This window comes from Sus scrofa, chromosome 2 (assembly GCF_000003025.6).
Source record: "Sus scrofa isolate TJ Tabasco breed Duroc chromosome 2, Sscrofa11.1, whole genome shotgun sequence".
Taxonomy (NCBI): domain Eukaryota; kingdom Metazoa; phylum Chordata; class Mammalia; order Artiodactyla; family Suidae; genus Sus; species Sus scrofa.
The window spans coordinates 74,378,976-74,393,339 of record NC_010444.4 but is presented as its reverse complement, the minus strand read 5'-3'; the positions used below and the strand labels follow the sequence as shown (position 1 = coordinate 74,393,339).

At 51.7% G+C, this 14,364-nt stretch overlaps 1 protein-coding gene across 1 annotated transcript in view; it reads left to right on the top strand.

Annotated features, from left to right (window-relative positions):
* CHAF1A (chromatin assembly factor 1 subunit A) overlaps nucleotides 1–12,634 on the top strand; it is a 31,170-nt gene extending 18,536 nt beyond the window's left edge. Inside the window, exons 8-15 of the mRNA XM_003123068.4 lie at nucleotides 1,888–2,114; nucleotides 2,631–2,799; nucleotides 2,954–3,034; nucleotides 3,445–3,537; nucleotides 4,441–4,693; nucleotides 5,642–6,132; nucleotides 11,515–11,611; nucleotides 12,165–12,634. Of these exons, the coding sequence (XP_003123116.2) occupies nucleotides 1,888–2,114; nucleotides 2,631–2,799; nucleotides 2,954–3,034; nucleotides 3,445–3,537; nucleotides 4,441–4,693; nucleotides 5,642–6,132; nucleotides 11,515–11,611; nucleotides 12,165–12,265 (1,512 nt within the window). The 3' untranslated portion in view covers nucleotides 12,266–12,634. The remainder of the gene's footprint in view (nucleotides 1–1,887; nucleotides 2,115–2,630; nucleotides 2,800–2,953; nucleotides 3,035–3,444; nucleotides 3,538–4,440; nucleotides 4,694–5,641; nucleotides 6,133–11,514; nucleotides 11,612–12,164) is intronic.

Sequence of the window (14,364 nt, the reverse complement as noted above, 5' to 3'; positions counted from 1 at the left end):
CCCTGTTGCCATCCAGTCACCTTCTAAACCAGCCCCTGCCAGTAGAGACCCCTTCATCCCCCTCCTTCCATCCTCCAGAGGTAACTCACCTCCTCCAGTGCAAGGGTGTCCTTCCAGATCTTTCTCTGGACATTTACATCCCTTTGTATATTTGTGTATTTGTGTACATGACAGTTATGAATTTACTGTGTTACCACTCTGTTCGCTTAAGCTGTATCTTGGATTCTTACCATGTTGGCCCATCTTCATACTTTTTCATTGCTGTGTAATGTTTTATGACGTGGTTCATGGTTTATATCCCTCTTCCCCTGTTGATCCCCTCTCCAGAGAGGTGTGAATGTCACCAACATGCCTCTGTAGAGGTAGTCTTGCCACTGGGTCCTCGGAATGCATGTTCACAGAGTTGTATTTGTTATTGTCCAAGTGCCCTCCCCTCAGGAAATGCCAGAGGAAGGTCCCAGTCCTCCAGGGCAGGAAAATATGTCCTCCCTGCCCGCCAGCTACCAGCACTAGACAGGATGAGTTTTCTTGTAACCGTGCCAACCTGATGGGTGGGAAAACATCTTTGTTTCACTTTGTTTTTCCTTGATTCCCAGTGCAGTTGAACATCTTTTTGTGTTATTCTATTTATTTTTCTGCGACAGGTCAATTTGTTTCTTACCCATTTTCCTACAAGACTGGTTTTTTTCCCAGATCTCTGAATTTTATATAGTCTAGGTTTTCATTCTTGGTGGGGTACACTGCACATACTTTGCCTCAGTCCATTACTTGCCCTTTGACTTAGCACAAAAAAAAAAAAATTTTTTTTTTCTTGGTATTTAGGGACACACCCATGGCATATGGAAGGTCCCAGGCTAGGGGATGAATCAGAGCTACAGCTGCCAACCTATGCCACAGCTCACGGCAAGGCAGGATCCTTGACCCACTGAGCAAAGCCAGGGGTTGAACCTGCGTCCTCATGGATACTAGTCCAATTCACTTCCACTGCACCATGACGGGAACTCCCAGAAATTTTTCATTTTAATGTCAATATTTTTATTCTTTTATGGCAGTATGGCTTTGGGATGGAAAGCTTTTTGTATCCTATGATTATAAACACATTCTAATTTATGTCCAGGTTTTTTGTTTTAGCTTGTTTTGTTTTTTATGCTTAATTCCTTAGCTTAGCTGGAATTCTTATGCCCATGGTGTGGAGTGTGGCCCTAGCATTTTCCCCCATGGATATCCGATGTTCCCAGCACCCGTTTGTGAGAACAGTCTGTTGCTTCTTGATCTCAGCTGCATGTGGGACTCACCAGGGAGCTTTAAAAAAAAAACAAAAAAATCACTGGGGCCTGGATCCCATCCCAGAGAATCCAACAAGCCTGGTTTGGGCATTGGGATTTTTAACAGCCCCCGGATGAGCCTGCCACCCAGCGCACAGTGGAGGACGCCAACCTCAGCCATTATTTTCTCACTGGGGTGCAAGGCTGGCTTTCTTACACCCAACCTCAGAGGCGTAGGCTCTCCTCCTAACCCCCTATGTTGTCCTCCTGTGCTGCCAGCTTTGGGATCCACGAACACAGACATTCACGATGCTGAAGGAGCTTGGAGAAAGGAACTCAAACCTACCAGGGTTTACTGAGAATGATTCTTAGGACACAGACACCCATGTTTCAGGTTCATGGCAGGCTTTGGCTCTGTGTCCAGTCATCTTGTACTGTAATAGTGTGGCTCTGGTAAGCTGGTCACCTTCCTAGGCCTTTTCTAGAAACCCAAGTAAATGGCATCACAACACTTCTCCTTTGACCTACCGACCCGGGTGACTGCAGAGTACTAGGTTGCGTGTCTGGTGGCTCCTCCTCGCCACTGCTGAGCCTGCGCTATCATGTCCCTTCTCCATTTCAGACCCTGGCTGGTTCCTGTGGGAAGTTTGCCCCTTTTGAAATTAAAGAGCACATGGTCCTCGCCCCTCGCTGTCGTACCACCTTCGACCAAGACCTCTGTGATCAATTAGACCAGCTCCTCCAGCAGCAGAGTGGTGAATTCTCCTTCCTGAAAGATCTGAAAGGCCGACAGCCCCTGAGGTCTGGACCCACAGTGGTTTCTAACCGGAACACAGACCTCTCTAACAGGTTAGTGCTGCAGGAGACTGCTGTGTGCCCATTGGTCAGAGCCCTAGGTTCTGATTGCTGCTGAGTCCTGTGGCCTTGGCTCGTCACCTCCCTCCCAGGCCTCAGGCCTCAGACTTGGGTGTTTCATCAGACCTCTCTTCGGGCTTCCTGTGAGCCTCCAAAGCCTCTCAGGCATAGTGGCCTTGCAGAAAGCCACAGCTTCGGAGTGCAAGCTGCCTGTCCTGCTTCCAGGCTCTCCCAGGACAGCAGCTTCCCTGGCTGTTGATGATTTACTTGTTCTCCACAACCCCACTTTTGAATATTTGCTATGGGGCAGCAACTCAGCAATTGGGTTTTTCCCTCCTTGTGTCATGTCCCTGGAATAAATGTTAGCCTGCTTTAGGGGCAGATGGTGCTGCTGCTTCAATGCTACCCCTCTCTGTAGTGTTTATGGCCTGCTTCCCTGGGAGGAAGGACTCTGGTGAGGGCTGAGCACGCACATAGAGGGCCTTCCTAAAGAGATGCTTCTCTCCTCAGTGACGTGGTGATCGTGGAGAGCGGCAAAGTGGATGGTGTTCCCGAAAGGAGGAAGTTTGGCAGGATGAAGCTCCTGCAGTTTTCCGAGAATCACCGACCAGCATACTGGGGGACATGGAACAAGAAGACGACGGTCATCCACCCGAGGGACCCCTGGGCCCAGGACAGGGTGAGCATTCGGACAGCTGCTCCGGACCCTCTGCACTTCCTTCTCTGTGCCATTTCAGCTGGGCCTGTGGTCCCATAGTGTTCTGGCTTTTCTGCTCTGCCTTTCCCTTTCAACCCTGAAGACGACAGTAACCATTGGGTATTTGTTTTCTTAGAACCTCCTTGACTATGAAGTGGACAGTGACGAAGAGTGGGAAGAGGAGGAGCCAGGGGAGTCCCTCTCCCACAGCGAAGGGGTGAGTACAGCCAGAAATACTTGTGGGTTCCCACCAGAGGACCTCGATGGCCCTGGAGCGGACTCCCTCTCAGTGTCCTTAACACCTGGATTTCCAGCTGCTTTTAGAAAACCTTTATACAGGGCAGTGCCCACCTACTTCTAGATGGGCCCATCTGCTCCCTGCTTCACCAAGGTCCCCACCACTCCCTCTGCCTTACCTCTGGGCCCTGCTTACTGGGTTCTGCCCAACACCTCTGCCCCCGCAATGGGACTAGTTAATGGGATTTTGACTCGTCCCTTAGGGCGTCTATAGGAATGACTCTCGAAGCAGTAGAAGGTTTTTTCTTTCTTAGATGTTCACAGATTAAAATTTTAAATGAAGCACCTGTTGCTTTCACACATTATGAACGTACTTTTTCTCTTTTTGAGGATGATGACGATGATGTGGGAGAGGATGAAGATGAGGACGACGGTTTCTTTGTGCCCCATGGGTACCTTTCTGAGGATGAAGGGGTAACTGAGGTGAGGAGTGAGCCGGGAGGTGATGGGTGCGTGGAGCTCATAGCTGCTGCTGTGGGAGTGGTGACATAGATCCCAGCTCACCCCAAGGCTGATTGCACATGGATCTCGTTCCTGACAGCCGCAGAGGCTCAGCCCCCCTCAGCAGCTTTCTGAGTCTGCCAGATTGTGGAGCTTTTGAGGGAGCCTTTTCTAGGGCTACAAAGGCCTGCCAAATCATGGTGATGGGTAGTGGGGAAACCGTGACAGGTTCAACACCACTGGGGGAATGATTTTGTCTCAGAGGCAGACTTGAAGGGCCTGTGTTCTTCATATGTTTCTAGCCAACAAGGCAGACAGGTCTTGTCGGGTCTACAGCCTGTATCTGTCTTAAACAGTGGCATTAGTCTGGGGTGGGAAAGGCCTAGAATGGCAATTTCAGCTCCAAGATCACATGTTAACTAGAAAATCCGTGAAGTTCTCTGGTGGTCTAGTGGTTAGGACCTGGTGCTTTCGCCACCGCAGCCCAGGTTTAACCTCTGGTCTGGGAACTGAGATCCCATGACAAACCGTTGCACACTGTGGCCAGAAAGAAAAAGTCCAAAGTGGCGTTACGAGGCTTACTGGCAAGATAATAAAAATACCTGTGACACTCCAATGGTGGCCAGAGGGGCAGATGCACCTAGGACGCTGAAAGGGTGAAAGTACCGTTTGTCATTCAATCTAAAAATGCTCTCTGCCCATTTCATCGCCTATCAGGGCTTGGAAGAGGGACAACTAGATGTGAGCCTGGGGAGCTGAGCGGGTGCCCTTCTGCACTGGCCCTGTCTCTGCAAATAGCTTTGCCAGCCCCAGAGGCCAGGGCCGAGGGTGTCGGGATGCGGGGGAGTGAGGACCCTGAGCGGGTCTCTGCTCTCTAACTACAAGGAATGTGCCGACCCGGAGAACCACAAGGTTCGCCAGAAACTGAAGGCCAAGGAGTGGGACGAGTTCCTGGCCAAAGGAAAGAGGTTCCGCGTCCTCCAGCCCGTGAAGATCGGCTGCATCTGGGCATCCAACAAGGATGGTGGCGCTGATCTGAAGGTGCTGCAGCAGTTCACAGCCTGCCTTCTGGAGAGTGTCCCTTCCGAGGAGGAGCAGACGCCCAAGGCCTCCAAGAGGGAGAAGAGGGACCAGCAGAGTGAGTGCCAGCTCTGGGCAGGGTGGGGGGTTGGGCTTCCACCTGCTCCAAGGCCCAGGTACTTCCCAGGCTGGATGCAGGAGTCTTCTTAGGCAAGTAGAGTGGTAATTTAAAAGTTCTTTAAGGAGTTCCCGTCGTGGCGCAGTGGTTAACGAATCTGACTAGGAACCATGAGGTCGCAGGTTCGGTCCCTGCCCTTGCTCAGTGGGTTAATGATCCGGCGTTGCCGTGAGCTGTGGTGTAGGTCACAGACTTGGCTCGGATCCTGCATTGCTGTGGCTCTGGCGTAGGCTGGCAGCTACAGCTCCGATTAGACCCCTAGCGTGGGAACCTCCCATATGCCGTGGGAGCGGCCCAAGAAATGGCAAAAAGACAAAAAAGTAAATAAAAATAAAAGTTCTTTAGCAACAAAAACAGCAAATGCCAGTGCTTGCTGAGCACACCTGTCGTTTCTGTGGTTCTCACGAGTGCAGCGTGAGGCGGCTACTTCAGTCAGCCCGTTTCAGCAACTGGCACATGCACCCCTAGCTCTTCAAAGCCAGAGAGGGCCCGCCACTCAGAACGAGAACGTGATGACTGTTACTAAGGAAACGGGCGCCTGAACTAAGGCGTGAGTTTATCCAAACGAATCCTGCCTAGTGAGGCTTTGGCTTCTCAGAATCTCTTCTGGAGCGAGTTCCTGTGTCTTAAATCTGCTGGGAGAAGGTAGTCCACACTAAACCTATCATAGTGGTTATTTCGTGATGTGTATAAGTCATGGCATTATGCTGTTCACCTTAAATTTACACAGTGCTGTGTGTCCATTATATCTCAGTAAAACCTGATGGAAAATAGGCTTCCCGAAGCTGACCATGTCCCTCACTCAGTGACAGATTGAGGTACCGGATGCAGTGTTTATCCCTGTTCTCCCTGTGTCTCACACCCCCCATGTCCCCCTCTCCCCGCCAGTCCTGGCCCAGCTGCTCCCGCTGCTGCATGGGAACGTGAATGGGAGCAAAGTCATCATCCGGGAGTTCCAGGAGTGCTGCCGCCGAGGACTGCTCAGCAAGGACTCCAGCAGCCCTGAGCGCACCTCCGCCAGCCCCCCAAGCCCCGGCCCTTCCCGCCCACAGACCCCCACTGCCGGCGAGGACACTACCATCCCCTCCAAGGCCAGGCTCAAGCGGATTATTTCTGAGAACTCGGTGTATGAGAAGAGGCCTGACTACAGGATGTGCTGGTACGTCCACCCACAGGTGCTGAAGAGCTTTGCCCAGGAGCACCTGCCCGTGCCCTGCCAGTGGAGTTATGTTACCACAGTGCCCTCGGCCACCAGGGAGGACAGTGGCAGCGTCCCCACTCCAGGGCCCAGCCAGGGGATGCCCATCTCACTGAAGAGGAAGTCAGCGGGCAGCATGTGCATCACCCAGTTCATGAAGAAGCGTAGGCACGACGGGCAGGTGAGTAGTGGGCTGGGGAGACCCTGCAGCGGCTTTGTTAATTTGAACTTTTTTTTTTTTTTTTTGTCTTTTTGCTATTTCCTGGGCCGCTCCCGCGGCATATGGAGGTTCCCAGGCTAGGGGTCCAATTGGAGCTGTAGCCACCGGCCTACGCCAGAGCCACAGCAACGCAGGATCCGAGCCGCGTCTGCAACCTACACCACAGCTCACAGCAACGCCGGATCGTTAACCCACTGAGCAAGGGCAGGGACCGAACCCGCAACCTCATGGTTCCTAGTCGGATTCGTTAATCACTGCGCCACAGCGGGAACTCCTGAACTTTCTTTTTAAAGCAGTTTTAGATTTACAGCAAAATTGAGGTGACAAAACTGAGGGGAAGATACAGAGATTTCCCATATGTCCCCCCTCCCATGCCCAGCTTCCCCCACTGTTAGCATCTCTAACCAGAGGTGTGCATCCATTAAAACCAGTGAGCCTTTGTGGACACATCACTGTCCCAGACCCCACCATTTACTTCAGGACTCACTCTTGGTGTTGTGCATTCTGAGTTTGGTCACATATTTAAGGACACATTTCCACCATTACAGTGTCATACAGAATAGGGCATGGCCCTAAAAATCCTTTGTGCCCCACCCTTTCATCCTTCCCTCCCTCCAGCCCCTGGCAGCCCCTGATCCTTTAGTAGTCTCCATAGTTTTGCTTTTTCCAGAATGTCCTATAGTTAGTATCATGCAGTATATAGCCTTTTCAGATTAGCTTCTTTAACTTATTAATGTGCATTTAAGCTTTCTCCCTGTCTTTTCATGGCTTGATAGCTCATTTCTTTTTAGCACTGAATAATGTTCCATACGGCAGCTTTTAGTTTTTGCATCCATTTAACATAGTTACTAAGAGCTTATTCTGCACCAGGTACCCTGCTAGGCCTCATAGACAGTTGATGAGCAAATGGGAGACAAGAGACAGGGGTCCATGAAGCAAACAGTTGCATAGTTGCAGACTGACAGCACATGGAAGAGGGAGGGCATGGCCCCGCCTGGAGGTGGGCAGGCTTCCTGAGAGACAGACACTGGTCCGCAGAGTGAAGTCACCAGTGTTGCCTATATCCAGAGGCAGGGGCCCCAGCCTCAACCTTGGTTAATATTTGATTGCGACATATGGAGGTTCCCAGGCTAGGGGTCAGATCGGAGCTGTAGCTGCTGGCCTATGCTGCAGCAACGCCAGATCCAAGTCGTGTCTGCAGTCTACAACCACAGCTCATGGTAACGCTGGATTCTCAACCCACTGACCGAGGCCAGGGATTGAGCCTGTGTCTTTGTGGATGCTAGTCAGATTTGTTACTGCTGAGCCACGATGGGAACTCCCTGATTGTTCTTTTTCTTACTGGAATACGGATGTAAGTGAGTTCATCTCATACCTATTCTTACTAGAAACCTGGGTATGGTGTGAGCACTGTGTCCTCGTTTTAGGCAGGCATCTCACAGAGCTAGGATTTGGGGAAATTCAGTTTTAGAAGCATGAGACAGGTGCAGTGAGAGGTAGATCCCCTGCTCACATCCAGGGCCCTCCTCAGGAGGGCGCTGCCATTCCCGGAGCTGCTGCTGAGGAATGGGTGGTGACTGAAAAAGGGGAGCCAGAGTGTGCACCCCCTCGGCCCAGCTCCTCTGCCTGCTCCCTGACATTGGTCGTTGCATGGCCACTGGGATGAGGCAGGAGGAACGGCCCCTAGTTTGGGGTCTAGCCTTCTCCCTGCGGCCCACGACAGCTATCTCTGATGCGTTGGAAATCTTCCTCAACTGTCACAGCAGGAAGGACTCTCAGAACAGTCTGGTGTGGTCGGGTTGGCTGTTCCTGTCACTCCTCAGACCTTGTCCCTGTGAAGCCTGTGGGCAGGGCTTGGTATGGGGTAGGGGGAACCCACCTGGTTAGGAGTCAGTGATCCCAACCCCACAAGCAATTTCCTCACTGGGCCTCCACCCAAGATGGTCTGTTATGTGTTGAAGCTGTGCTCCAGATGGTCTTAAAGGGACTGCAAGTGTGGCTACTCCATTGAAACCAGCTGGGGAGGAGTTTAAAATGGCCAGGGCTGGAAGACACCCAGCCCTTTGTCTAGGCAGAGTTCTCGGGCTCCTGCCCCCATGAGTCCCCCTTCAGGTTCTCGTATGAGGGACACAGCGGTTCTCTTGGTGCTGCTCGTCCTCATGTGTTTTCATGACCTGTGTTTGTCCACATGGAAAATGGCGATTTAGTCCACATGAACTGATTCCTCACGTGAGGTACTTGACATGGATCCTTACATTTCACTGGTGCCTTGTTGTTTACAGAGCCACCAGGAGAGAGAAAATACTCCCCAAATAAATTGGGTGCCTCTTCCCCGGGTGAGAGGGGTTGATTTGTGAGTCAGTGAAATGGGGCGTTTTATCCCATGAGACACTTGTGAACATCAGTCAGTGTGGTGAGAACTCACCGAAGGCTACACAACCAGTGAGTTGCACCCCAGCCTGGGCTTGGGCCTTCACTGCTGCACCTGGGAGCCTAACTGTTCTAGGCATAAGCATGACTCAGAGAAGAGGTTAAAACCTTCACAGTTCTGGGTGTGCCGGCCCTAGTAGTTCTCATTCAGTGGGTCTGAGGGTAGGTGCTAAAGTCTGTTTGAAAAGCCCCTTCTCGGAATCCCATGGGAAGGGCCCCAGGACCACACCATAGAGAGCACAGTGGCTCAAGGGAAGAGAAGCTCAGCACTGGTTCTTGGAGTGGTGGGGGTCATCCTTGCTGTTCTGTCAGGGCTTGAGGTGGGACCCCCCTGCTTGTCACAATACTTGGTCACCTAGGACTGTGGGCTTCAGGTACAAACCCCCCTGTGTCCCCTTAAATGCATGGGGTTTGTCTCTAGCAACATGTCCTGAGCATATAAACACTGTTGTCCAGGGCCAGGCTCCCCCTGTATCCGACTCCCTCCTGCTTTAGTTTATGGCCTTGTCCTCCTGGTCGCAGAATGGCTGCTGCACCTCCAGGCAGCAGGACAAGGATAGCCAAGCCCTCCCAGGGGAGCACCCTTGTTTAGCTGGAAGGGGAAGCAGACTTCCACCTCTGTCTTTCCAGCCAGAAAGCTCTGGCACAGCCCCCCCCCAGCTGCAAGAGAAGCCAGGGCAACAAGACCTTGACCACCACCACCAAGATTCTGGTTGTTCCAGAAGGGCACATGGGAAGATAGCTCTGGGTGTGCATGGAGCAAGCCTGCTGCCGCACAGCACCTGGGTCAAACGGGGGTCACAGGTACAGCTTTCTGAAGGCAGGATTAGGGGCCTGGGAGCAGGCAGGATGCTTCCCTTTGCATTTTGGTAAAGCCACTAACTGATACTTCCACATCCTTGGGGATAATTGTTGCCAAACTAAATGTATGTGAATGTTTTAGATGGGGTTGGGCTTTTTTTTTATTTGTGGGAATTTTTTAATATTTTCATTCAGAGTTCAAATGTGCTTACAAGGTACCATGATCTAGTGAGGCAGACAAGCGGATGTTAGGTGCCAGTTCTGCCACCAAGTTATGTGTGCTCCCATGGTGACTCAGCTTTTTGGCTTTGCTTTTATTTTTAAATGGGGAGGGGCTCTGTTTGCCTCTTCCAGCCAAAAGTATCCTGTGATCAAAAGGACAACAGTGTTATCCAGTCTCAGTTCTTTGTGGTTGTTAAGTGTCTCCCTAACTCCTGAGGCTCTCTCTGCAGCTTTGCACCCTCTGCCTGTGGTAGCAACAGCAGCAAGTGGAGCTGTCCCATTGCAACAAGCTGCTGATAGCTCTCAGCACGGAGGGACTAGGGACTCAGTCCCCAGGGACAGGGAGGCCCGTAAAGAGATCCATCCGTGTGTCTGTCCTGTTGCTCCCCCAACCCAAACCTCTAGGTCAGTGTGGTTGAGAGCTGCTCTCTCTGCTCTGGGCCAGTCAGTTCTACCTGTTTCAGGTAGAAACTGCCTGCAGCGTCCTCTCAGTGATTCGGGGCCATTCCTGCCTCAGTGGCTCCCAGCCTGAGGACCCAGTGCCGAGCTCCTATGCTAGAACTGGGGGCTGCGGGTGTGAGCCCAGTTTGCCGGCCAGGCCAGGCAGCCCAGGTGCAAAGCAGATGGTCTCCTAGTGCTGTCATCCCTTAAAGGCAAAGGGAGTTTTCTTTGCAGAGGAAATTCCAGAAGTGTTTTGAGACATAGCCTAGCACCACAACCTCTGCTAGTTCTTTGTTCATGTACAGAGTGTTTGTGAGGATGGTCAGTGTGTAAAGTTGGTTCCATTACTTTACACATTCTGTCCCTGTTCCCTCTGGTGAAAGCCAGTGAAAACAGCTTGGGAGGAATTCTCATTGTGATTCGGTGGGTAAAGAACCCTACTAGTATCCATGAGAATGCATGTTCGGTCCCTGGCCTTGCTCAGTGGGTTAAGGATCTCGCGTTGGAAGCTGCAGTGTAGGTTGTGGATGTGGCTCAGATCTAGTGTTGCCATGGCTATGGTGTAGGCTGGCAGCTGCAGCTTCGATTTGACCCCTGGCCTGGGAATCTCCATATGCTGTGGATGTGGCCCTAAAAAAACAAAAACCAAAAAACAGCTTGGGGATGTCATTGGAAATTCTACCCTCAGTAGAGGACTTCCTGCCCCTCCTGACCTCTGACCACACGGTGCAAGTGGCATCCTCATGGGCCAAACTGGCCTGAGCATAAATTAAATTAAAGAATTAGCAAGCTTCAGGCAGAGGGGACTAAGCTGTTGGGCAGAGAAGAAAACATTGACCAATTAACTTCTCAACCACTTATTCCAAACAATAATTCAGAGAAGGTGTGTGCCTTATCAATCTCTTTCAAACCAAACCAGAAACACAGAATTCTAATTCAAAAACCATAAACAAACATGAGTTCCCATTGTGGCATAGTGGAAACGAATCCGACTGGTATCCATGAGGATATGGGTTCAATCCCTGGCTTCGCTCAGTAGGTTAAGGATCCAGCATTGCCGTGAGCTGTGGTGCAGGCTGCAGACTCGGCTCGGATCCCGAGTTGCTGAGGTGTAGGCCAGTAGCTGTTCCTCTGATTTGACCCCTAGCCTGGGAACTGCCACATGCTGTGGGTGCAGCCCTAGACAGCAAACAAACAACAACAAAACAATAAATAAGCCACTTTTTTAGTAAGGTAAATAACGATGGGCATAGTTTTCAGACATCTGAACATAATTAGTTCATTTGAGACAAGCATCCCCAAGGTTTCCTTTGATCATAACCTTTCAAACAAACTCCTCAAATTTTGTTGCCAAAATGGGTAGAAGAGGTCAGGTGTATAGAGGCGGGTGTTGGGAGGGTCACACCGTCCCCACCTGCTGCTGATGGCTGTGCACCCTTGTCTGTTCAGGTCGGAGCTGGAGACCTAGACGGCTTCCAAGCAGACACAGAGGAGGAGGAGGAGGAGGAAGGCGACTGTGTGATCATGGACATCTCAGATGTTGGGGGTGAGAAGGGTCCCAAACCCTCTTTTCCTTTAAGCTGGCAGGAGAGGGAAGAGCGGGTACTGCTACTCCCCCACTTGCCTCTTGTGACTAATGAGGACTGAGTGAGGAGGCCCTGGAAGGCCAGGGCAGGCTGGTCTGATGTTAGTTTGGGCAGAGCATTTGCCCTGGTCTGAAAGCTACGTGTAAGAAACTAAAGACCCGAAAGTTGGTGGTGACGAGCTTTGTCAGGGAGGGAGGGTCCAAAGGGTTGGGTAACCAGCAGTACTGAGGGGAAGCCTCTGAACCCAGCTTACCCAGGGGCAGGGAGCCCAAGACCAGCAATTCTCATCAGTGTGAGCTCCAGCACACCACTGGTCCTTGCTGCCCACTTTCTTCATCTTTGCCATGGGCAAACCTGGAGGTTCAAGTGTAAAGTCTGCTGAACAGTGCTACAGAAAGCACACAGGCACGAGGTGGACAGCCTAAGCATTAGTGAGGGAGCAGGACCACCCACTTAGCTGCCCACCCCGACAGCCAGCCGGTGGCTGAAGTCCCTCCCTCTCTTGCCTTGCAGACATCCAGGCCACGTGTGGAACCACTTCTGGAGCTGGGGGGTCTGTGGCAATGGACACCAGTGAGAGCCTTGTGGCCTCCAGCTCACTCAGCCCTTCCTGAGCACCAGGACTGGCCTGTGTATGTATGTAGAATGGTTAGGGTATTCTCAGATACTTGAAAGTCCTGATTCCTATTGTAAAGAGCACTTTGTCCTGCTTCACAGACCTCCCTGGAGGTTTGGAAAGTTTTATATAGGATGCTTGATTAGTTCTTTTTGATATTTGTAAAAATCTTCCCCAAAAGCTGCATATTAATCTGCCCTTTAATAAAGCATTATTGTGATGTGATGACCTGCACAGGGAAAGCCTGGTTGTGCCCTGGACCCCTGGCAGGTGCTGTGACAAAACTCTTGTAAATGAATTGAAGCCCCACAGGTGCGGCGTGGCACCGTACCTGACATGGATGTGTATAAACTATTGTCTAGCCTGACTTGGCAATGTCTGTCATCTTTTTGAACACATCGCTTCTGTGAATGGTGTGTCCTTTGTCCTGGGCCCAAGCCTGGGGCTCTGGGCTGTCCAGTGTCTGCTCTCCCGTTCCCCATATGTGGACCTGTGGCATCTGTAAAGCTTTACACTTTGCATAAGTGCTGTCCCATCTCTTTGTTGTGAAACCCTCAGCCTCCCATTCACCTAGTTCAAGGTGAGGACTTCCCAACAGCTACCTATGCCAGCTGATCCATCCTGCTCCTCAGGTAGGTAAGTATAGGATATTCCTGATCTCCAGCGAGCCAACTTCTGAGTCAGGCCACACCTCAGGGAGTGTTGAAACTGAAGTGTGTGGAGCCAGCCATCACACCTGCTGAGCCCTGGTCTCAGGCTCAGAGCCAGCTCTACCCTGTGGCTAGGCTAGGCCCCGTAGAGGCATCCAAGCCCATGCCAAAAGCCAGGGGCAGCTGAGATTTTGGCAGAGTTCACAGACTGTCAGAAGTGGATTCCTGTCTTGTTGGCCCCTCACGTGCTATCTTTGTCACATGCTGCTGCTGTTCCCCAGGGAGAAGAGCCTGCTGACTCTTCAATGTGAAGGAAGAGCTGTTCAGCATCAACTAGATACAGTCAAGACCCCACCAGGCCTGCCTCTCCTGGCAGCACCCTAATCCTCCCGCAGGAGTCCCCTTCCTCTCCAACTCCACATGGTGGGGTAAGGGTCCTGGCCCCACCCAGGTGACTCCATCTGTGGACATGACCAGCTGAGTCACCTTAAGCCCCCCCCCTTTTTTAATGGCCACACCGGCATATGGAGGCTTAGGGGTCCAATTGGAGCTGTAGCCACTAGCTTACAGCACAACCACAGCAACGTCAGATCCGAGCCAAGCCTGCCACCCATACCACAGCTCACGGCAACGCCAGATCCTTAACCCACTGAGTGAAGCCAGGGATCAAATCAGCAACCTCATGGTTCCTAGTCGGATCTGTTTTCCACTGTGCCACGATGGGAACTCCCACCTTAAACCCATTTTAACGCTACCTGACAATGTGCAGTCAGCTTCTAGTAGCTTCTGAGGGCAGGACATGAGAGCAGGGTGACAAGCCAGGGCAGTGGTGGAGTTCCAGTGATAAGGCAGCAAAGAAGAGTGGGCCCAGGTCCTGCGCCCATGCAAGAACAGAGCTGCTGGTGGCCCAGGTGTGAGACAAAGCATGTATGAAGGCCGCTTACTGGCTGAGGGGATTACCAGAGGGTTCTATTTTTAATCATGTTTGGGTCTTGGAAGTTTTAATCTCACAGCAGCCAGAGGACCAGCCACCACAGGCTCCATGCAGGTAAGCATCCAAGAGGGACTTGAGCCAGGGGCCAGCCTGGAGGTGAGAGTGGGGACAAGTCAGGTGAGTGGTTAAAAGCATGGGCTCAGGTGTCTCCTGGTGGGGGGTGTGACCAGGGGCAAGTGCCTCCCACACTCCAGGCCTTGGCTTCCCAATCTGTGTTATTAGTTCCCTGTGGCTGCTATAACAAATGCCAAACTTAACAGTTCTGGGCACAGAAGTCTGACAAGGAAGGACCTTATTGGGTTACAGTCAAGGTGTTAGCAGGGCTGGTTCCTTCTGGAAGCTCTCGGTCACGGGGAGGGGGGGGTCCATTTCTGTGCCTTTTCCAGCTTTTAGAAGCCACCCGATTTCTTGGCTTGTGGTCCCTTCCTCTCTTTAAAACCCACATCATCACGT